This window comes from Ascaphus truei, chromosome 2 (assembly GCF_040206685.1).
Source record: "Ascaphus truei isolate aAscTru1 chromosome 2, aAscTru1.hap1, whole genome shotgun sequence".
Classification (NCBI taxonomy): domain Eukaryota; kingdom Metazoa; phylum Chordata; class Amphibia; order Anura; family Ascaphidae; genus Ascaphus; species Ascaphus truei.
The window spans coordinates 132255557-132280101 of NC_134484.1; the positions used below are offsets into that span (position 1 = coordinate 132255557).

Genomic DNA, 24545 nt, shown 5'->3' on the forward strand with positions numbered 1-24545 from the left:
GTTTAGTGGCTTTAGATGCCGCCCCAATTCTGAAAGAATGGGACTTGATTATGTAGTCCCCAAACCCCGCTATCTCTGCACATACAGTATTTTCAGAACCCTTCTAAACTCGAAACAGAACACCGCTGTCCCATCCTCGTGTATTAGAAAGGAACGAGCACACGTACTACTTTACCCGCCTTACTGGACAAATCCCAGAGCCCTTTAACCCCCCCGGTGAACCTATTTTCCTTTTCCTGCTTGGTCCGTTTTAGATCTACTGATTCTAAACCTCACAGACCTGCATCCCACCCCACATCCTCTCTTTCAAAACTCCCCCAGCTTTCTTCGAGATGCTCAATATTTCACTAATACGCATGGCCCCAAAGAAGGCCAAGCAAAAAGCTACACCAAATAGCTCTGCTTCATAATTAGAAAAAACACACTACGCGTGTTGCCCCCGCAATTCTTTCTAGCATTGCTGCCGATTTTCAGATTTCTTCTACAGAGCGGAACCGCCATCTCTTTAAAAGGGATCCAAAAACCGCTCCTAAAACCTGCCTCTAACAGCTCCGCCACGTCCCTATTCAGGTAGCTGTGGAGCCGCGATGCGGTTCCTATCAATATTCACTGGTGTCCACGCTCTTTGCCCCCGTCTCTCCACTTGCTATTTTCTTAAATCCACCCTTGCCATTTTTAAAGCACTTTGACACGGAGTGGCTACCCCCACAGCCATTGCACTCATGTCTAAACCGACACCCCACACCCCACACCCCACTTACACTGACCCTCATTATACTGCCAGGAAGAATCCCCCTTCTTATTCCCAGCCGACTACCCAGGTAGTTTCGAGCTGCTGGCCCCGGACCAAAAGGAGTCAGTTTTATGTGGCATAATTTTTCCCTTCCACAGGTCCATATTCTTCACGTCCCACTGCAATTGTTCCTTAAATGGCCTTTTTCTGCCTGAAGTCCTTATCGTGCTTACACTGGCGACACACTTTATTCGAGCTCGGCTAGTCCCACGAATTCGGGTATACCCGGGTGTATTGAGGTTTGTGACTGTTTTCTGCCCGAGTGCATTGAGGTATTTTCCAGGCAGGGATTGAAGCATTTTATTCCCGCTGGCTGCAATACTGCACAGTATATATATATATACTGCATTACAATTCATGAATTTATGCCATCTGGTAGACACGCGAAGCATTGCAGCCTATTAAATCCTAATCATTATCATTTAACAGATCAGCCGCCCGTCAGCCAGGCATGAACCCAGGCTGGGAATGCAAACGCAACGGGGCTTGTCAGAGGTGAGGAGCGGCGCATTCCAGGTATCTGCCAGGTACATACTGGGTATTTGCTTGAATAAAGTGTGTCGGTGCAGTACACCACCCCGGACTCCCATAAAACCTATAGGCCTCCCAAACTTAATAGACATACTTAGAGAGCGCTGAGCATTGCTGGCTAAAATTACAACAGCCTGCAGCCAATCCCCCAAAGATTTAGAAGCCTGCCTCTTTTACCTCTCTTCTTCCTCCTCTTTCTCATCCATCTTTTTGTTCCGACTTTGTCGGCTCCTCATAGTCCGGCAATAATGTCAACATGTCAACAAACTAATCCGTCCATATCCGCTCTTTTACTTCCACCGATAGGGTGCATCCCCAATGGGCTAGCTAAGCAGAGGTAATCGTCCCTAAAACTAGAATTCTGTACCCCTCTTCTTTTTTTTCTTGCTTTCTGCTGTCACCCCCCCTTTTTAGGGTTCCCAAGCTGGTTCCATCCCTTTCGCCACCCCCTCTACCCCTACATTTTCCCCCACCACCACTGCTGTTACCCCACCTGCTACTCCCGCTACCGCCAGAGTTCCTACTACCACAGGAGGTGCCCCCATAGGCGCCACCCCCTGTGATACCCATGACCCCTGCCCCAAACTGCCCCCAACATTACCTCCCACTAACACCCCTGCCTCCAATTGATCTCCCCCCACACTTACTGCACCCTGACCTTGATCAGCCCTACGATTCCATTGCAAAACAAACTCAGAACATCTCCTCCCCTGCTCCTTGTCTAGCACCGGCCCAACTACCCGTACCCCACCCACCCTGCTAGTTCTATTGCGCCCTCCCTGTGCCTCCCAAAGACCATCCTACACTTGATGTACTTACCATGCTCCCCACTGACCCCCTGTATCTGGGCAGAGAAGCAATCACTTTCTCTCCTGCACTCTCTGCCTCCCCTTGCCCACCTCCTCCTCCCCTGATACCTCACTATAAATATCCATCCCTGCCTGCTCCCCCTGTGGAAGTGCCCTAAAACTAATCCTGTCCCCTTCCAGCCACTCCCCCCAAGTGCCTCCCCCTTTCTTGGCGTGACTTGCCAGCCGCTCAGAGGCTGGTCGAATTCTCTTCTGCGCCACCCGGGAATCTCTAGCTGTAACCCCATGCCTCCTCTCTTGCCCTATAGGCTCAGCCTTAGCGGAGGCTGGGACCACCATAGTCCTAGCCATTCCCTGCTGACGTTCCTACTCCATCCTGCCTTGGGCAGCTGCAGGCTCCAGCCCACCCCTCCCCCGCGCTGGAGCTGCATTGACGCATGCAGCCATGCCCCGCTCCCTCTCATGCTGCGTCCTGTCCACGAATGACCGCGCCAGTCGAAGTCCTAACACCTCCAGGCCACCACTGCTGGAGCCCCGCCCTGCTACTACAGATATGGTAAAAAACACAAAAATCCATTTTCCTAGCCTTTTCTTCCCCAATCCACTCCGTTGGCGCGAAATCCGCTGACGGATTTGATCCAGTCTCTGTTCGTGCAGATTTACCGCTGAAATTATTTCACCCTTGAAATCCGCCATTATGACCAATCCGTGCGGATTTTACCCGAAATTCGCACCTGCACCCTATACGTGTATATTCCACCTGGAATCCGCCTCCGTGTCTTACTGTGAAAGCTTCCCCTAGCAAATCCACCCCCTTTAGCTAAATCCGACCCAATTCTGACCCAAAATCTATGACCCAGACCAAATCCACCCTTCCCTGCCAAAATGTATGCAAAATCTGCACAATACGCCCCAAATTCACGCTCCCTGCCAAAAGCTACACCAAATCTGCACGCCATACTCCAAAATCCATGCACCTTGCCAAAATCTGTGCACACTGATCAATGTCCCATAATCCACCCACGTACTGAATCCACACAAAACCGCGACCACCTCTGTTGCTGCCGCTCCACTCTGCCGGGCGATCTCTCAGGCCAAAATCCCTGCTTCACCGCCAAGCACGTAAGCCAGCAGCCACTCCGGACCACGCCACCATGCTGCCTCCTGCAGCTCCCTCATCCATGCGTCTCCGCCGCTGACCACAACCGCTGGACCCTCCAGCCATGTCTTTCTTCCTCCTCGACGTGCAGCTATCTCTCAGGATCAGGATAGCCAGGAAAATGTGACTACGCTCCAGTAGATCCTAGAAGAAAGAGAAAGCTAGGATCCCTCCCCCTTGCCTTAAGTACCCCTGCCTTAACCCCTCCTTCTTGCCTGACATCAAAGTACCTTATGGGAGGGGCCCTTTGACTTTATTTTATGCCGCCCCTTCGTTACAAGTCACGGGCTCGCTTATTTAATGAGGATCCAAGTGGAATGGATTAAACTCACTTCAATAGGTCTACTTAGTACCGTAGTTAGCGCAGCGTGACAAATATGGCATTAATTGAGTTCCAGTCTTCAGTCCTGCTTCACATTATGTATGGACAGGGTAGTATGGACAGGGAATAGTTCCGTGGGCGCCTATAAAATTTTACCACTATAAAGGATATACGAAAACCAAGCCTGTTGGTTGTGAAGATTGTTGATCCTCACGGTGGGCTTGAAAACAAAGAGAAAGCACAACACATAGCGTAATACTGTTGAAACATTAAACAAACAACATATAAGACAACATATAACAGCTGAATACTGAAATGGTATTTTTAGGACAATAAAATCATTTAATAACAATTAATATTTACTATAATGCACAATTTGCATGGACACATAGATTTAAGCAATTAAAAATCTGAATAGGTGGTTCAACTGCTCCGTAGCACCAATGTTGATGATAGCAATGCCTACTCACCAGATGGAATAGGTTTGCAGGCAGTGGATATTTTAGAGAGTATCCCCTCTCATCTGTGTGCTGCTCTCTGCTTAGCTGGCTTCTCTGTCGGCTCGTGGGTGCAGCTCATCAGCAGGGACTCCTGCAGCTCCAGGAAGCACGTCTGAGCAGATGGAACTCAGCTGCAGCTGATTCAGCACGATGTCAGCCACGGACCACCGTGAGCTAGTCTATCTGCTGCTCACTGCTAGCTGGCGTCTCTATCCGCTCGTGGACGCAACTTGTCAGCAGGTACTCCTGCAGGGCGCCAAGCAGGGCGCTTGAATAATGGAAAACCGCAACAGCTGGTTCAACTCGTCGGCGGCTATAAGAGATGGTTAGCTGGCAGCTCACGTTGATTCACCGATGTACGGGGGTACTACACCAATGTGTGCGGGGCTTGAACCTCCACCCTACGCGTTTCAAGAGCGATCTGCTCTCTTCCTCAGGGGTATATGAATAAAAAAGTCCAAAATGTCCTTTAAATACTGACTTCACCATTTGGGTAAATAGTTCCACCTGTAGCTAATTGCACATGTGCTGTGCTTGTAATAAAGTTGCTCTTAGTGTGTTTGCAATCAGACACTGCACAGTGAGAATGTCTTTGAACAAAAAAGCTACTTACTATTTTGTACAGCTGTTATACATAATGACAACATTAAACATAACACAATAAACAATGAACATATACTACTAACAACATATATATATTTATGTATATAAACAAAAAATAAATGAATAAAAAAAAAAAAAAAAATGCATAATTTTAAGGTAGGACAAAAAAAAAAAAAAATTTTTAATTAATTATTTTATATAATATGCGAATTATGATTAGATAAAATGTATTAAACCAGTGATAGTGTGCTTATTTATGTAGGAGGAACCTACTGCTATAAGCGAATTTAAACACTAATGTATATGACATGTCACCTTATGTGGATGTATTTGCCTGACATCAAAGTACCTTATGGGAGGGGCCCTTTGACTTTATTTTATGCCGCCCCTTCGTTACAAGTCACGGGCTCGCTTATTTAATGAGGATCCAAGTGGAATGGATTAAACTCACTTCAATAGGTCTACTTAGTACCGTAGTTAGCGCAGCGTGACAAATATGGCATTAATTGAGTTCCAGTCTTCAGTCCTGCTTCACATTATGTACATAAATTGCCCTCAAGTGAAAGTAGTCAGCCATACCATTTTCATTGGTTAGCTTTTATATTAATATATGCTTAATAGCTTTGCAAACTCCATATCAAATAACCCAGAATATACAACAATTACTGCCAGTCTAGTTTGGCACTTATTCCCTAACGGCTCTAGCATTTCCAACATTTAAGTGATCCAGGCTGGAGTTGTAAAGCAGCTTTTAGAGAGTCTCAATTTTAGTGCACCTGCAAAAAAATATTTTAATATCAATTTTTCTTCATAAAAATAAAAAAAAGAAAGAGGCTGAAAAGCAAAGGAAACTCATACAAAATGGTATATGATTGAGTCATCCAAGTGTAACTGGAGCATTAACCTAATGTGCATACAGTATAAACATACTCAACAATGCTAGAAATCTCTATATGAAAGTTTAAATACAGTTTTATGGCATTAGCCATTAAGAAGACAAAAACAGAACATACAGAATCTACAAGAATCTGCTTCAGAGCTTGAGAATTACGCTAAGTGTTACACAAAACAGATGTGTGGAATTTTGTGCGCTCTTGCAGAAACTGTCACTAAAACACCACATTTTTTATGATAGAAAAAGATTTAACTGTCTACTACTTATTCAAGGGCAAAAGTAATATATTCCATTGCAAGCAGACTAGGCAAGTTCACTTATATGTATCTTTATTTGAGAGTAATAAAAGCAGAATAATAGTAAAAGTAATCCTGGAGAGGTGCAAGCAAGACGAAAGACACAAAATAGTGTAGGTAATAATGTATATAAAAAAATAAAATAAAAAGAAGCAGTCACATACAGAAAAATAACGTCAAGTACAGCAGATCACTGGGGTCATATTTGTCTTATCATACAATAGAATCCCATGATAATATTATATTTAATGTTAGCTAATACTTATTGAACAAAAGTAAATGAATACATATTGCAGGTGATGTCAACCTTACTGTAGATTACTCGTGCAACGTATAAGAAATGGCATTGGGAGGGTAGTACACTAAAAAAATTTCACTTGGAAACAAGTCTGAAACAAAATGTGGTTGATAATCTTATTGTATATCTATGAATTGCTTAGCAGTGCTATCTTTAAATAAAGTACAATATAGTGAGTGGAGCGAGGTGCTGGGTACCCTGTGAAATCCCCAGGGTGCCAATAAGGTCCAGACTGGCCAAGTATCTGAGAATGACTGGGAAACTCCCAGAATCTTGAGTAGGCTCCAGAGACTTCCCAAATCTCACATAATAGTCTGTCTATGAGTGCATGTGCAGGAAGAATTAGGGGGGAACTTCCATATTATCCGAAGCTGCCGAACAGGACATTTTTGGCTGAAAATCCCCATTAAAGTTAATCGGGATTTTGTACGAAAACAGTCGGAACGCCTGGTTCCGCTATATAGAATTACACATTTCGTCTATGCTATGTCTATCAGTGTGTGTACAGTATGTCTGGGTCAGTTTGATCTGTGTGTGTGTGTGTGTGTATGTAATACATATATATACAGCTGAACCCTGTTAAATATGGTCCACATAATGCAACCGCGTTATAACGGAGATCGCGTAAAAATAAATAAAAAATGGCTGCCACAATCAGGGGTTCCATATCCGCCGGAGACTTCAGTCCCTCAGCCTCCATCATACCTCAGTCCCCCTGCCTCCACGACTGCATCACACCATGGGTCAGCCATAATGGGGGTAAGGGTGAGGGGGGTGTTGCAAATGTTCCAGCTCCACTTCATACAGTGTGTGTGTTTTTAATCAAGGTGCATGTAGCTGCCTGTGTCCTTTTGCATGTGCAAGAGATTGTAGCTGAAAGGCTGACATACCACATATTTTCTCCCTAAGTCTTGGGGAACTTGTGCTGCCCTCTGGGTTTAAAGGCCCAAAGTATAGAGGATGAGTGGGAGGTAGGGAGGTTTGGCGCAGTGGCTGCATCTGATTGGTGAGTCCCGGCAGGAGTGTACTCTGTGAGGGCATGTCTGAGTTGCTGCTAGTACCGATTGTCCTGGCACCTTCCCTCCTACTGAAGCCATGAGCCTGAGGCAGAATCACGAAACCCGTCACCCGAGCTAAAGTGTGCCCCTTCCTTCCTGACTTTGTTCAGCTACCGCCCAGCCCCCAACTTGGCTTCCCCATCTGAATCTGTGGTGGATAGTAATGGGAAACGGACAATCTGTGTATCTGATCTCAAAAGCAACCTACACGTGTGTACAAGTAGAAAAGACAAACAGAGCACAAGTTACATTCAAAGGTGATACTGCAAGTTCCCAAACAAGCCAGGATCTTTAGCATATTCTTTTTCTTCCCTTATTCCTTCTTCATTTTTTTTAAAGGGGTTTATTAATAATTAATTTTTAATAATGGTGAATAAAAGTTGTTGTAGTCAAGGAAAATTCACTTGTAATACCTTTTATAGGACCAACATTAAAAAGAATACATTAATGTTTCTGTAGAAACAATCGGTCTATAACTTCTGCTGATAACACTAAAGTTACAGTAAATTAGTAAATTGCTTATCTCATATTACCTTAAAACATGGTTTCGCTAACTAGTTCCCAAAACGTTTTAGAATGATTTACCGAATGTTTTAAAAATCGAGGCAACTCTCACCTGTAGCCTGTGACATTTATAATTGACTAGCCATATTTTTAGTGTGTGTGTGTCTGTCTCCGTGTGTGTGTCCGTTAGCAATAAAGCTTTGGGGGAAAAAAACCTTGAAGATGTTCTAAATTGGGAGCCACGCTCAGACCACGTTATGAACGGATCCGCGTTGTAGTGGATCACGCTATAACGGGGTTGAGCTGTATATCTATATATACACACACACGCACAAATGAATGCATGCCCGAGCCTGTGCATATATACACGAGTAGAAGCTCTATTATAACTTTTCCTGGTCATGGCCCTATAGTGGCTCCTGCAATCTGTTTTCTCCTGTGGGCCTCAATGCCTCCAGTCCAGCACTCAATAAGTACTGTACCCCAAACGTACATTGTGTCACAAAAAGTATTTTACATAAATTACATGAACAACAGTATTTGTGGAAATCAGTAGTACTATACTTGATATGACATTGAGAGCAGCATCACCCCCTTACTTACAGAATATATGAACAATATGTGCTTCCAAATCTGCCATGTCCTCTATGTACAGTATATTCATGATTTTATTTTTACTACTAGTTACAATCATGTGATTTTCTTCTATAGGAAGTAGTAATAAGTATAAATGTAGAACAAATACAATGCATACTGTATACATATTTCTGTTTCACAAATTATACATATGGATCAAGCATAAGGACTAGAATTTTTGATGTTCTCAGATTTCGTCTATGTTCACTATATTTTCTCCCTTTCTCTTTCGTAGTTAAGTTTAGAATAGCCTTGAATTTGAGCATCTACTGATAGAGAACCAATCTTTCATTTGCAGCTATGCATCACTACCTTTCCATTATTTCATGCATTATTGCCTGTAATTTGTGCATACTGTTTAATATGGCATACGCATATTTCATATATAAAATACCAGTGATTGCTTGGAACGCCAGTGTCTTTCCAGACTTTGTTTAGTTTACTACTTAACTTCACTAGTTCAGATAAAACATAACTATGATGTTTAATAGGATAAAGTACTAAGGTCAATCAGACTTCATACCACTATGATATTACACCATGGTTTACTTCCAAGTAAAAAGAACAGCCAAGCAACCAATATACAACAATAACCAATGATAGAGTACATTCTCCTGTCGACACTTATTGACAGGCATACACTAATATGGCACTACACACATCTTGTATTAGGAATATAGGTAGAACACCGGGGTAATGTATTATTTCGTGTAACTTAACTTTAACTGTTACCTGTATTTCTATTGTTCACATGGAAAGTCAATATAACTATTTTAAATAATATGTATCAAACCATTAACGGTGCGTTCCTACTTACTTATACATGTTTGTTCTTTCTACATATTGCCAGACTGCTGCCCTGGAACACACCTGACTATTAAGAATAACCTGATCTGATACAGAGTAGTGACTCAGAAAAAATGAAGTCATCGGCAGCCATCCTGTTCTATCCCAGCTCATTGACAAGGTACGACCGTATGTGCATCCTCTATCTTTTTTACCATTAGCATTTATAAAAAAAAATCATGGATATTTATTATAAAAAAATACATATTAAGGAAACGTGTGCGAGTCTCCCTCAGTGTACACGGTAACACATTGCTTGCTCTGCATGCATTAGGCCTCGGACACAGCACAGGTGCACGCGCAACCGAGTGTGTGATGTCATGCGCGCCTGTACTTGCCGAGATCTATGTCCTGCAGTGTTGAGCAATGGGGGGAGGGGGAGCGTGGTAAGGACGTGCTGAAGCCGTGACGCCACATGAGCGGGTCGTCCTCATTGGCTGAGCCGCGCACGTGACCCACCCATCGCGTGGCAAAAACAAACCAGTTTGTGTCGCCCCACATCGGCCGCCTCGGCGCTCCTGTGCGCACTATGGACATGCACATTGGCCTATATTAGTTTGGATTTGGCGCAAATGACGTAGCTCGCGCCATCAGATCCACTATGGACGCGGCCTTACAGTGCGCTCTGGCAGTAAAAGGGTTATTCATATGTTTTAATTCCAGCATTCAACCACCTGCTGTTCATTACCAAATGCACCACAATTGATTAGCAATACAACGAGAATCACACTGTTCCGTTAACTGTTCTAAACAGAGTATTCATTGGAAATACTCTGAACATTGTTTGCCATGGACAGAATTTTGTATTTGCTCCCCTCTCTAATACAGATTTTTGTACACTTTTATACACAGGAAACCAAGTAAATATCAGTAGCCCTGGTTGTAGCGGCTCAGATAGACAACCCCAGCATAACTCAGTCACAATATCTGAAAGAGGAGAGGTGAGTGCACTGAAGGCCCTCCCACCCGAATCAATGAACAGAAGAATGATCCACGTACTCACCTGCCCAAGGTCGATGGTGACATTTACATCATTGTACTTCAAGCCTAAAGACAAAGGGGGGCTCTGCCACCAACGCTCGGTCCCATCAATGGCGTTGGAAACAGGATGTGCTTTGTTGGGGTCTGCAGCGTTGCAAAAATCACAAAACTGCCCCTGGAAGAAAACAGAATACGGGAAGATGACCATGTGTGGGGTTTAAAAACAGGAAGGTATTATGAAATGTGATTACGGTAGACATACATGTACAATCACACATATGCATCTCAGGAAAAACATTCTGTCTTGAATGAACCGGACAGGCAGTTCATTTTTTTATGTACTTTGGAAATTCTGAAGCAACTTTCTTTGCTTGGTATTATTATCGTTTATTTGTAAAGCGCCAGCATATTCTGCAGCGCGGTACAATGGGGTTACAGAGATTTGATCATTACATCAACAGTTACATACAAATACAAGTGAGGACAAACATGCACAAACGGATACAAAGAGGTAATGAGGTCCCTGCTTGTGATAGCTTAGGATCTAGATCAGGGGCACTAAACTCCAGTCCTCAAGCCCCCCTCCCTAAACAGGTCAGATTTTCAGGATAGCTCTGCTTCAGCACAGGTGGCTTAAAAAGTCCCTGCTTCAGCACAGGTAGCTCAATCAATCACGACCGAGCCTCTGGTTGAGCCACCTGTGCTGAAGCTGGGATATCCTGAAAACCTGACCTGTTGCGGGAGCTTGAGGACTGGAGTTGATCACCCCTGATCTAGAGGATAGTAATCTGACTCCTCAGTATCCCATCAATGCCCTGGATAATTTGAAATCTTAGCAGGATATACCCTAAAAGCATTGCAACTTAACATTTAAGGGCTACAGTACATTGAACGTTGTTGCTCCAGGTTATTGAAATCGGTCATGTAGCACATGCTTGTTTGGCCATAATAGGCTTGGCTGGTGATACATGCCTCCCATAACTGTAAATACAATGGCTACTATCTTCATGGTCAAGATGTTACTAGGCAAGCTGCATTAGGTGATAAAATGTACTATATATCAAGATTAAATTGCACTTGACACTATCAGCCCCTTATAATCCCAAGTGGACAGTTAGACATGGTAAACACTCACCCAAACACCAACTGATATGCGCCCACCCCCCCCCCCAGGTTAATAAAAGCTTCAATCAGACTTAGAACTATGCAACTAATTTTGACAGATTTATTATAAATCATTCTTCCTGATAATGCACAGGTTATTAAGAATTTATATTAGTATTAAGGACCCTTGAGATGTTGTCTGTAGTGGCTCAGGGGCTTACAACACTTTGGCCAAAATGTTAAACTAAAAGACCATTTTATTTAATAGATATCTATACATATATATTTAGGCACTGTACCGTGTATAGGTTTCACTGGATGTGCACTGAGCTCTGTCTGTGTTTCATGTTCTGTCTCTGGTTTTAAATATATATCGCCATGCTCAGTAGCACTCCTCTGTGACACCTATATGCTTATGTAGCCCCGGTGCCCTCCTGCTCCCAGAGACCCCCTTCCTTTGGGTCAGCACGATCGCGGGTGCCGCCGGAGGCAGCGATGGATCCGCCGGCTGTTCCCAAAGGTGGGGGCCGGAGCAGGGAGCGATCCGAGCCATAGGAGGCTCGGCGGCGCACCCGGCTAGCGGGGGCCACCATTATGGTTGCGCGCGCAGGCGCCGGCATCACGCATGCGCGGTTGCAGCTAGGGAGTTGCGGTGGCCTATAGGGAGTCACGCATGTGCAGAAGAATCGCGCACGCGGCCCCAATGTAGAAATAGCCTGCACGGGACTACAATTCCCAGGAGGCTAAGGGGGAAAGGCACCAGGTGCCCCCGAGTAGCCAATAGGGCTGAAGGATTTCCCTGCAGGAGAAATAGATACATTTCGCGCGCTGAGCCCACGCTAGGCAGTCAGTGCCAGGAGCAGCCAGGGGAAGGAGGTAGGGTTCAGGAGTCAGTGACTCCCTGCACTAGGCCAGCAGCCCCCGAGGCCCGAGATAGCCCTGAGCCAACCAGTAGTGTAAGTTGTGTCAGGGACAGGCCCCAGGTTAGGGATCCTGCCCCTTACTATTCAGAGTCAGTTAGGGACTCAGCAGACGCTGCGCGTCCGTCCAGAGGTTTGGGCGCAGACCTTCGTTGTTGCTGCAGCAGCCATCCGGGTGGGATCGCCCCAGACGGTAGTTTCTGTGTTCAGCCGTCCTCGGATCCTTTGTGAAGTTCCGTGGCAGGCCCGGGCACCGGAGTGCCCGGCAGGTAACAATCAACAAGTACACCAACGAGTCATATCACATTCACACGGGACATAGTGGCTGCGCAGTCACATATAACTATCTCACTTGAGGGTGGGGTAATACTGTGTGGGGGTTCTGGACACTGGGTGGGATCATCCGGTGGAGGTGCAGGTTGAGGTAGCGTCCTGCGAGACGCATTAGTTAGTGTCTCCTCTAGGGAGGGACACCTGTTGAATTGTGATGCATGAGTGCGGTCACCTAGTAAAGGCATTAGTTGTTATCCATACTGTGTGTTGAGTGATATATTGTCCTGCGAGGAACCACTCCCCCTCTGGTGGGAGCCATTGCAGGTGGAGGCGCTGCACCGAGTACGAGGTTACTCATATTATACGTACCCCAGGTTCCCCGTGGTGGAAGCTCAGCCCTCCTGTGAGCCTAACAGGTAAAGCACCACACCTGGTAACATTAAGTTCCCCGCACACACACACACTATATGCAATTGGGTGGGGGAATACCCGTTACACTTATATATATGTTGTGGTTATTTTGGGGGCTCAATATGAGCTTGCAGGTGTCCTGTATGTTTTTCAGTGAGGGAGAAGCCTGCAACCACTGCCCCCCGATTGAAGCAGGGCGTCTCCGGAGCTGAAATTAATGCGGGTCAGCTCCGGAGACCCCCGGTTTCAATCCTATGTAGTAAAAATAAAATATACTCCTTCCTATGCACATAGCGAACCCTTAGGTGGGGGAAAGAAAATATGCAGATCTAAGGTGCGATGTACATATTGAGCTAACTGAATAGCAATAACTGGTAAAAAATGCGAGTTTGGGCATTTCTTGAGCTACTACATGGCTTGTAGAGCTAGTCTGCTAACACTTGTTAAAAAGACGTTTCCAAGTGATTTTGCCATGTTATCGAAGCTTTCTGAATAGCTACACATGCAAAACCACTTGGAAAGTGCATTTAACAAGCGATAAATCACTTATTGAAGCTACCTGAATAGGCCCCTAAGGCCGCGGTCCCAGTGTCCACTGTAGCACGCGCACCCGGCGGGGGGGGGGGGGGGGGGGGCGGCGCGTGCACAGCGCTTCACTGCGATCTGTGGAGAGAGGTAGAGATTGTGACGGGAGGGGGCATGGCGGGGGGGTTGCAGGGGCGTGGCCATGACCTCACGCGACTGGTTCGCCCTCATTGGCTGAACCTCCAGGGGGCGTGGCCACGCCTCCGTCGCAAGTTGCAAATACAATTTTTTTGCATTTGCAAAAACTTGTAGTACAGCGCGGCTGCACCTTACGTGCAAAGGTACTTATTGGGCCCGGTCTGATTGGGGGCGGTGCTTGTACGCACAGCGTACGCCGAGGCGTGCGCTGTAGAAGGCACTGGGGCCGCGGCCTAAGTGTGTAACCCTAGCTACAGCAAAGAACTATGCACTGTCCTGACGCAAGGATAATTAAGCATGCTGTTATGTTATGCGACCAGATCATATATGTTAAAACAAGTTATAATCTGTTGTGAAGCACCTAAATGTTCCCACGTGCAAAGAACAGTTTCAGTCCAAAACAAGTTTTCAAACCACTAGTGTTTATCACTCATTAGCATTAATTATATTGCTTCCCTGAGAAAGCAAACTTTAGGGAAATTCCATAACCACTTAATTCCCTTTGTAAAACTCTTCATTCTAATTCATTTTTCACATACAGTACTCTTCAATTTTTTTGGGAGGGGGTATGTGTCATTGAGCTGCATTCTACCAACCAGAGAAATTAAGATTTAATTGGCTTTTGGGGTATGTTTGTGAGCTGATTCCTATCACTTGAGAGAGAAATGATAATCTAATTAACTATTTTGTAAATCTGAGTTGATTAGACAAACCCCTCCCTTGAGTGTTAGTCAAATGCATGTGAATAGGGTACAATCATTATACCCTACCCCCTAGTATTCGTGTAATTATTGTCCCCCACCCCTTATTATCCACGCTTTGGCAATACTGAAATGTTCTTTCGTCATGCCAATAAAGCTGATTTGATTTGATTTGATTTGGGTACTTAAGTCACTGTAGCATGGCTGTTTAGCCATAAGGCTGTGTAACATCAAAAGCGTCACATCATAAGTGTACATCAAAAGTGTCTACAAGAGTTAAATTTGGAGTTGAAATTGGAGGAAGATCTGGACTCTGCCTCCCTATTTCTTTTTCTGTTTACTGTTTCCTCACTCCTTTGTGAGCATTTCTGTTCTCTACAACTTCCCCACTCCCCACTGCACCATTATTTATACACCTCTCTCCCAACAACTTCTTTACCCCTCAATAAAAAATACCCACACAAATCCTCTATTCACACCCTCTATCTACTCCTTCCTGCTGCTGGGGATCTTCCCTAAGCCTGAAGCCAGACATACACACCTGATCTCACTCATGCCTCCCTGCCACCTCTTCCCCTGTAAATGGTGTTAACCTTTTCATTTAACACTGACCTTCCTTAAATTTTACCCCACAAATCAAGCATCCCAATAGCCTGCCCTCATGGCTAATGTCCCACACTCAGTCACTCCTACAATGCAATGGGTGCATTGTGACCAAGCACTGCCATCTACAGCACGTACTCCCTCACCTGCTGTCTCTGTAAGTTTCCCATTAAACCTCTTAGATTGTAAGCTCTTCGGGGCAGGGATTTCCTTTCCTATTGTCTGATTTTGCTGCACTTATTGTATAATTATAATTCCCTGTACTGTATTCTTTGTGAAGCGCTGAGTACACTTTTGGCGCTATATAAATAAAGACATACAATACAATACAATTTCAGAGTTACGACAGTATTGCATTTCTGGGTTAATCTAGCTTCACCACCTGTAATATTCACATTAGGTAACTCATCCAGGATTCTTCTGGATTAGTTTGCTTATTCATTCACGTATAATACATCACTCTGGGATTTATTGGCACGAGTTGTGGTATTAGTAGTGGAGACGGGTTAAGAGAACACCCGGTTTGCATTGTCACTACATCTACATTCAAGATTCGTATTGTCATTAAAGACGGCTACATGCCAATTAATACAAACTTTCATCCATGTGTTTTCATGTCAGGAAATAGCTGTGTATTTACTGTAATAATAAAGGGCTAAATATCAATAAAATAATCACGCGAAATCCTAACAAAATGGATTTCATGGTTTTCATCTGAATGGTGTTGTATTCAGAGTGCTGCATAATGTCAGTTATGGTATTGCCTATGAAAGGGACCATTTGGTAACAGCTGGAAGAGTGTGATTTTACTATACTGTAAGGTTTTCATTTGAGACTCGGAGCCTTATTGTACAGTATATAGTCCGAAGTGGACTTTTAGGCCATTTTTAGCAGAAAATTCTCATTCAAATCAAAGGGTATTTCCGAAAACAGCCAGAACGTCCACTTTGGACTATATAAAATGACATAATTTGTTTCTTTAGCAGTGAAGTATCTTCAGTATTAAAAGTATCTATCAGACAATGAAGGAGGTTATATTGCTTGACAGTATTAAATCTATCAAAAGATATATTGATATTGCCTAATAGTATTGCAGTGTGATGTACAGTATGAGTGCTACCTGTGCAAAGTGGGCAACTTGCAGTACTAAAAGGGAGGTCTGCGATTGTGTTCACAAGCCAACCAAGAGAATTGCATTATAGGTGCACACCAAAAAATTATAATATAACTTTTAATGAATATAATTAAAATAAGATGGCAATGTGAAATCGACGCAATGAGTATGTAACACCCTTTCCCTATCCCTAAGGGAAATAGCAGTAATTACGGTCACTGGTGCAACCTGTTAGGCTTACATTTGGCCTTAGCCTCCGCTCCTGGGGAGCGCGGGGTAATGGGTGTTCTCTCTCTCTCTGGTGCTGCGCCTCCATATATGAGGATCCCAGAACTCGTATACCTTTATGGCATACCCCATTAACACAATCACAACAAGGTATATAATAACTCTTTTACTGGGGTCCCACAGTAGGCCCAAGTTTTACCACAGAGGCACAATAACAACAATAACAGCAGTAATGACAATACAAACATGGGGTAGCTATCCCGGTGTCCGGCAAACAACTCTTGCCCAATGTATGTCTGAGGGCAGCGCTACCCTCCCCCTTGCGGTGGTGCACTTATACCTTCCTGGTTAATTCTTTAACCAGGGAATACTTCCAGACGGAGGATGATCAGCAGCAGGGTCCCACGCAGCGGGGTCTCCGACAACAGCCCCTCACGCCTCATGTCCGGGCTGCTGCACGGTCACACTGCCTGCTGGAGAAACTCCTCTCCTGGCTCTGGTCCTGCTCCGCTGCAATCACTCAATACAGGGACATCCCTAACTGTGTGGCCGGCCCTGCACACTCCACTAAGGTGAAGGGACGGCCTAGGGGTAGTGTGTCTGGCCTAGTCCAGGAGCTTGACTAACTCCCTGGACTGTACCTTCCTCCTTGCAGGCTCCGGATCAACTGGCCATGCAATCCCCAGTCCACAGTGGAAATCCTGAGCACAGGACATCCTCTCTGTTTTTCTATCTGGTTTGGGTGTACCAAGATGGCCACCGCACCATCTGCATAGGAGTCCCTGGAGCTGCCTCTTTTCTCCTTCAGAGGTGAATAGAGCAACCTTGCCTAGCAGGAGGTAAGAAGGGGTACCCTGCTACATGTAGATAGTGCACAAAACAGTGATAAAGGTGGCTAAATAAGTTACACACTACCTAAGGGCAGGATCCCTAACCTAGGGGCCGTCCCTCAGTACCTACCCACTACCCTAACAGGGATTGGGGCCTGCCTGGGACTTTTGGATCTACCTTACCTGGTGTAGGAGCCACTTGCTCCCTACACCCTGCCTCCCCCTTCCTGCTCCCAGCTTCAACTGCCAAACGTGGTCCCTGCAACATTGTAGCCTTCCTCCACAGGAGAAGCTGCAAAACCCTATTTGCTGGCTGGCTGCACGTGATGTGGGTGAAAGGGCAATCCCAAGAGGCTGCTGGGAATTGTAGTCCACTCAGGACCTCTTTAGCATTGGGACCGCGTGCGCTACCCTTACTGCTCCTGCGCGACCAATGCGCACGCTCACGCAACCTGTCATGGCGGCCCCCTAGCCGGGTACGCCGCAGAGACTCCAAGGACGCGGAGCGCTCCCTGCTCCGGCCCCCACCTTTGCGTTGTGCCGGCGGGTCCGTCGCTGTCTCCGGCGGTACCCGCGATCGCTCGGCACGCTACAGAGGGGGTCTCTGGAGGCAAAATAAGACCGGGGCTACATGTGACACAGGAGAAGACGCCTCACAAGGAGGAAACACGCGATGCACCGCCGTCAGAACAAATGGAAGGCTGGTCAGCTGACTGTTTTTTTTTCACCAGCCTTTTTTTGACCAGCCTTCCATTTGTTCTGACGGCGGTGCATCGCGTGTTTCCTCCTTGTGAGGCGTCTTCTCCTATCTGCCATTTTCGGTCGCACGCCGGGTTGCTGGAGCAGAGACCACTCAACACACCGCCGGTCATTGACCGCCCTCACGACGGACGAGTCGTTCGAGGGTTGGCGGTGCTACACACCGGGACATCCATCACGGGCACGGCATCCACAGCTGGTCAAGGGTGAGTCTCATAACATTTTATTATAGTGCTCTTGGGGAGCCACATCATTGCTAGAGACCCTGGCGCCCTGTCAGCTTTGCCCTATGCCTACAACTTATACTTGGAAGACATATTTCTCCAGCAACTTTTACACATTTCTGAGCACCTATATTGGTGCATCTCTGCACCTATGTTTTTCTACATGTGACACACCCTATGGGGCTAACGTACAGCACAGGTCTCCATCTAACAAGATGTAAGTTAAATGAGGAATGAAAAGATAATTAAAACCTGTGCATATAACAGCCAGGCTGAGCATAGGAGCAAAGGTTCATTGTTAGCCCTATTCAAGATACAGAGTAAGAGTGGACAGCCCTAGGATAGAGTAAGGCACTGTGTAGACTGGAGCTCAATGAGCTAGCTAACATAGTCCCAGTGGAATCTCTGCGTCTTTATCTCATAGAACCGGCTGTTGTTACCACTTAGGCCCGTTTTATAGTTGGCGCGCGCGCGTATACAGGTCTGTGCTCTGAGCGACAGGTGGGCGTGGCTAAGACGTCACACCCGGCTTCACACACAGCCACAGCCTGCACAGTTTTTACAACAGATTCAAGGCTGCTGCCACAGCAAAGGGGAGAGAGAGAGTGCCTTGTTGCAAGGGCTGCCCAGTGTGAGTTGTGCCTGTGTGTGAATTCTCGCTTGGGGACCGTGCACAAAGCGCTGTGTGCTGCCCAGGCAGGGTGAGTTGCGTGCTCTTCTTGCCCCCGGGAACCCCTTCCCCCCCCCAGCCTATCCCAGCCGCGCTGCGATTGGCTTGGCAGAGTCACGTGGCGCGGCAGCAGCGCAAATATATATATTTTCACATCTTTGCTGTACTCTGCCGCGCCACCGCTCACTACCGTGCGCACGTGCGGCCGAAGTATAGCAGGCCAGGCCAGGACACAGACAATTATAAGTGCAGCGCGCGCACTATATTACGGGCCTTCATAGGGCAACAAAGTAACGAAGATAGTGAAGGTATAAATTACTAAAGTAGCTAATCCATGACCCTAGCGTCAGAGCAATATCATGCTGCCTGTGCCTAAGCTGTACTGAACTGTTTATGACATCATCACGCCCTACGCGATTCGCTCACAAACGGAGCTTTGTCAGGGGGTGAGCAACAGATTGTATGGAGAGCTTCCTTTAAATAGCATTCATTTGTCATAGTTATGGTCACGAGGTTGAGGGCAAACAATGACAAGTCTCCATTGAAGCAAAAAAAGAGAGTTGAAGCAAAAAAACAGAGCAAAGGAGCACGGCAAGAATAGAGGTGCTGCTGTATTTCTCTTCCTTTTGCACCACGCCATAATAAATTTGTTTTTATTTTGATATGATCCAGCGTTCAGTTCTCTATTCTTGCAGTGCTCCTTTGCTCTCTTTTTTTGCTTCAACTACTACGTTACACCAACGAATCCGTGAGTAAAACCTTGTTGCCGGTCACCGAGTGGACCACCCTTTTATGGGTTTATGGACATTCACTTATTGTGAGATCTGCTGTCATACTTGCTTGAATCTAGAGCTGTGCGTTTGTTTTTACCTACCTGCTGCGCTGCTTCATTGTGGGGTTGCAGGGTTTGGCTTCTTTCTCACAGGCTCATAAATGTGATTCAGAACCTCAGCGTGCAACAGCACAGGAAAACATGGACCTATGTGTAAAGAGTCTGATCTATCAACTATTTTTATTGAATTGATATGTCTCTTTCCCGCCTTTGACACATAATCTAAAATAGATTTTGGTAGCACCACTCAGGAGATTCAGTTCTCTATACTCTAAATGATAGGTCTCCCACTGCATGCAATGGGATAATAGTGATCGCTGCAGGCTACAACTGTAGATGTAAACTCAAATCAACCAAATCTAAATTGACAGAAGATTCCATTCATATAAGGATCCAGCAGAGGATCGGCAGAAAGACCCTCACTACAGTACAGGGCATCGCTGATGATTACGATAAAAAGAAACTAGTTAAAGCCTTTAAGAAGAAAGGCTTACAGTGGTCGATAAATCACCAAAAAATCTACTCGCCGAACAAAAAAATCTACTCGCCACCTAGTACTACACGTGTGCTGCTTGGGCCAATAGGAGCTCGCCATGATGTTAAATCCACTCGCCCGGGGTGTGCAAATGTATAGGTTTGTCGAACACTGTTAACATATATATATATATATATATATATATATATATATATATATATTTATATATATATATATATATATATATATATATATATATATATATATATATAAAATCGAAAACAAATAGTCGATACCGTTCTGTTGCTAACGAAATGCTTTTATTTGTGCGAGTTTTCGAGATACAGTGATCTCTTCTTCGGGCGATGTTACAATGGATTAAGCCAAAAATATTACTTTCAAACAAGGCAGCTTGGAATATTATCTGTGGGTGAAGCCTATCCCTCCCCCTGTGCAGTATGCGATTTAGACTTAAGGTGTTAAATGGTCCCTGAATGCTTGTGATCTTAGAGTATGCATGTCTATGTGTGTATGTGTGTAAATCTTAATTTATAAAGTGCCCACTGTGTATACAGTGCTTTAAAAAGGTGTGTGTGGAGGGGGGGGGGGTGTATAACAGTGGCGTGGGTAGGTGTTGAAATGTAAGAGGGTGTTGCCTTTCTGTGCATGTGTGTGGCTACTATGTAGTCCCTATTGGTATAAAGGGATAGAATTTCATTGTAGCTTTGTATGTGTAAGAGACAGGTGTGCGTGTGTATTAATACAGCGCAGTATTTATAGACATTAGCCATAGCACTCGTGGGAAGAGAGATCTCTTGTGTCAGGGTAGTGGCTCATGAAGCTGCAGTCTTGGTTTAGGCCACCAGTGAGTGTCCCCAACAGTTTCAAAAGCTTGTATTCATGCAATCTTTTGGTGTTCTGAGATTACCTTTGAAATGGCCAAATTCAGATCGTTCATCTTATGGCCATAGTCAGAGAAATGTTTGCCGACAGGACTGTCTCTTGTTCCACGTGTGATACAGATTATTCTCTTGTTTAGCTCCTGTCCAGACTCGCCTATGTAGTAGCAGCCCTCTGAGCATTTCATGCACATGATAAGGTACACGACATTGCTGGTGGAACAGGAAAACCTTCCTTTGACATTGTACTCCAGATTCCTGTGTGGTATTTGTATTGTGCCCGCTGTGCGGAGCATTGCGCAGGTTTCGCATCTTGCGGCCTTGTCCCGCATTCAGTTGTATTGTTGAATACTTTACTTCTCACCACCATTTCCTTGAGATTATGAGGTTGTCTGTATAATAATAAGGGTGTTTCAGGGAAGACCTGTTGCAGTCTTCTATCTTCCTGGAGAATGTGTTGTAGTTCCCTGGCGATCTTGTGTAGGGCTTCTAGGTGTGGGATATATGTGACAACAAAAGGTACCCTGTCGCTTGTCTCTTTCACTTGTCTTTTTCTTTCTGTATTCAAGGAGATCACTGTGACGGGAGCTTTGTGACAGGCTATGAATAATACACCACCAAGAATATAACTGGGTTGAACTGGACGAGACTTAGATATGATAAAATATAATTTATTCCTTGAAAAAGGTGAACACACGAGATATACAAATAACAGACAAAATATGGACACTTACTTAAAGGTTAGGACAAGAAAACCCATCAGGATACAGGATGGGCCATTTCTTCCATAATTCAGTTTCAGATGAAGACATCACAGCAATACATGAAGATCATGAAGACACATGAAGACAATTGAGTAAGGGCTGACTCTTACTTATATACCATTTCAACCCTTCTCTTGCACTCTAGGCGCCGAGCTGTCTAGCAAAAATCTCTTTGAAGGAGATTTTGGCTTCCCTGTAAGTGTGAAGACCGGCACTTAAAAACACTCAGCCCCTTTGTTCTTGCCCTTAGCATAAACAATCAGGACAGTTAGCTTTTGATCACTGGGCTATGTTAATTCCTCAGGATGCCCTTCCTGCCTTATTTAACATAGCAGATGGAGTCTGCATTTTTCAGAGCAGATCCAAAACCCCATATACATTTTAATACCTACACATATTAAAATACCCAGTTCTGGTAGGTCCAGCGGGTCCAAACTTTCCAGACCTTAATGGAACACTATAGGGTCCAAGTTTCAGCCCGCTATGACCTTCGGAACCGGAGTTATACAAATACCACATAAACCGTTTCATATTTTATTATAAAAATCTCTGCTAAAAAGAAATCTCAGCTTTTCACTAAATCCCCATTGAAAACAACGGGCTCCGCCACCATGGATTTCAATGGAGCAACTCCGCCGTTGTAATCAATGGAGTTTCCCGCCATAGACTTTCAATGGGGAAACCGCCGCCATTGAAGTCTATGAGAAAATTCACAAATCTTTACATTCGCCCACACTCCGTCTGGTTGGTCTGAGGGGGCTGGGAAGGGGCATGCATTAAAGCCGGATCCTTGGCTACATGCCACCCAAATCCCATCCCTCTGGTCATTCCAGAACCGAAGATATAGACTTACACATTTCAACATTTTACACTTAGTCGTTTTTTCGCCATGAGGCTTTTCCCCATTGGAATCCATGGCCGGCGCCGCCATTGACAATGCATGGCACCCGCCGCCATTAGATTCAATGGTGCGACCCTCCTTCTTCGCTCGACCCCTTACGGGGGTCTCTCATTCCTGGACCCGGTGTGGATCGTGTGTGGGGGTTCCTAAGAGCTAGGGACAAAAATAACTTTATTCCCAGGGGCCCTAGAACCCAAGATTCCCACGCCAATTGTCGTTGAACTTGACCGTAGTGATTAAACTCTTTTAAAAGACATTGTATCCGCTTTTGCGGTCTGCGGTTTCGATGGCTGCCAATCTGTTCCTCGAGGCCGGCGTTGAGGAATCTCCATTGAAGTCAATGAGCCCATTGACTTACAATGGGAAACTGCCGCTCCTCCTCTTGGACGCCACCTGCTGGTCGTCGCTGGAAAACAGGTCCAAAACCGCTACTTCTGCCATTAGAAAGCATGGAGGCTCAATGGCGACCTATGGACGGCTGCAAAATGGAGCCTGAAAAGGCGGGAAAATTACACAAAGGGCTATAATCACTATTTTAACATTAACCCATTCCCTCCCGCATCAACCCTAGTGTATGTGTGAGTGCAAACACCAGGATAACACAATACATTTACACAGGGGAATAAACCTTTGGATACTGAAGCAAGGCAAAACACATTACTGGACCTCAGTCCAGTTAACCCCTTGCTTCCCAGGTGAGAGTAGAGGGTGGCCAAATGGGGTGTAACCCCTTTAATCCCGGGCCAAACCCTCTCTATCTTGACAATCACTTCTTGGTATTTTGGTGGCTTTGTGGATTTGCTGGTCTACAATTCTGTGGTTGTAGCCACGGTTTATGAAATCCAATCTCAAGGCTGTAATCCGCTGGTCTCTGTCTGCTGTGTCGGAAAATATCCGGTTGTATCATATGGCTTTACTGTAGATGGTTGCATGCTTAATGTGTATGTGTGGGGGGTGGAAGCGGTTGTCCCTCAAATAGCTGGCCCTGTCTGTAGGTTTGTGGTATATAGAGAGAGGTCTGTAGTTGGTTGTTCTTTATAGTAATTTTGGTTTCTAGGAAATGTACTTCCGGGGAATGGGTGAGTTTGAGGTTGATAGTCGGGTGGAAAGTATTGAAGTTCTCATGGAACTGTATGAGGTACTGTTCACCAGAGGTCCAAATCAGGAGGATGTCATTGATCTACCAAAGGTATTTAAGGGGTTTCAAGTGACAGGTGGAAAGAAAATCACTTTCCAGTTTTGCACAGAACAGATTGGCATACTGTGGCGCCATTCGAGTGCCCATAGCGATCCCGGTTGTCTGGAGGTTTGTGTCATTTCCAACTGTGAAGTAGTTATGGGTCAGAATAAATTTGATGCATTTAGTTACTGTCTCTGTGAGTGGATCCTGCTGTCCCAGAAAGTATTTGCAGGCTGAAATCCCATCTTTGTGAGGGATGTTTGTGTAAAGTGATTCTACATCCATGGTTTCTAGTCGTGTTCCTATTGGGAGAGGGCCAATGTCATTAAGTTTTTTTAGTAGGTTGGGGGTGTCCTGGATATAGCCAGGTGTGTTCCCGACAAGTGGTTTTAGAATTCCTTCCACCCAGCCAGAAATATTTTCAGTCAGTGTGCCAGATACAGAGATGATCAGGCGCCCAGGGTTACCCTCTTTTTGAATTTTAGGGAGCATGTAGAATGTGTCAGGTTCTGGGTTAGCTGGTATCAGGTCCAGAATTTGTTCTCTTGTGTGGATCAGGAGTGTTTTAATGATTCTGTTGAGTTTTCTCGTGTATTTTTTTTGTTGGATGCTCCTGCAGTTTGGTGCAATACTTTGCATCAGACATTTGTCTGTGCGCTTCCTGCAGGTAGTTCTCATTATTTCCAGTTCCGGGGGCCCCCTG

General features: G+C 45.2%; 1 protein-coding gene across 1 annotated transcript in view; it reads right to left on the reverse strand.

Annotated features, from left to right (window-relative positions):
• LAMA3 (laminin subunit alpha 3) overlaps positions 1-24545 on the reverse strand; it is a 331820-nt gene that overhangs the window by 302026 nt on the left and 5249 nt on the right. Inside the window, exon 2 of the mRNA XM_075584995.1 lies at positions 10254-10406. Within this exon, the coding sequence (XP_075441110.1) occupies positions 10254-10406 (153 nt within the window). The remainder of the gene's footprint in view (positions 1-10253; positions 10407-24545) is intronic.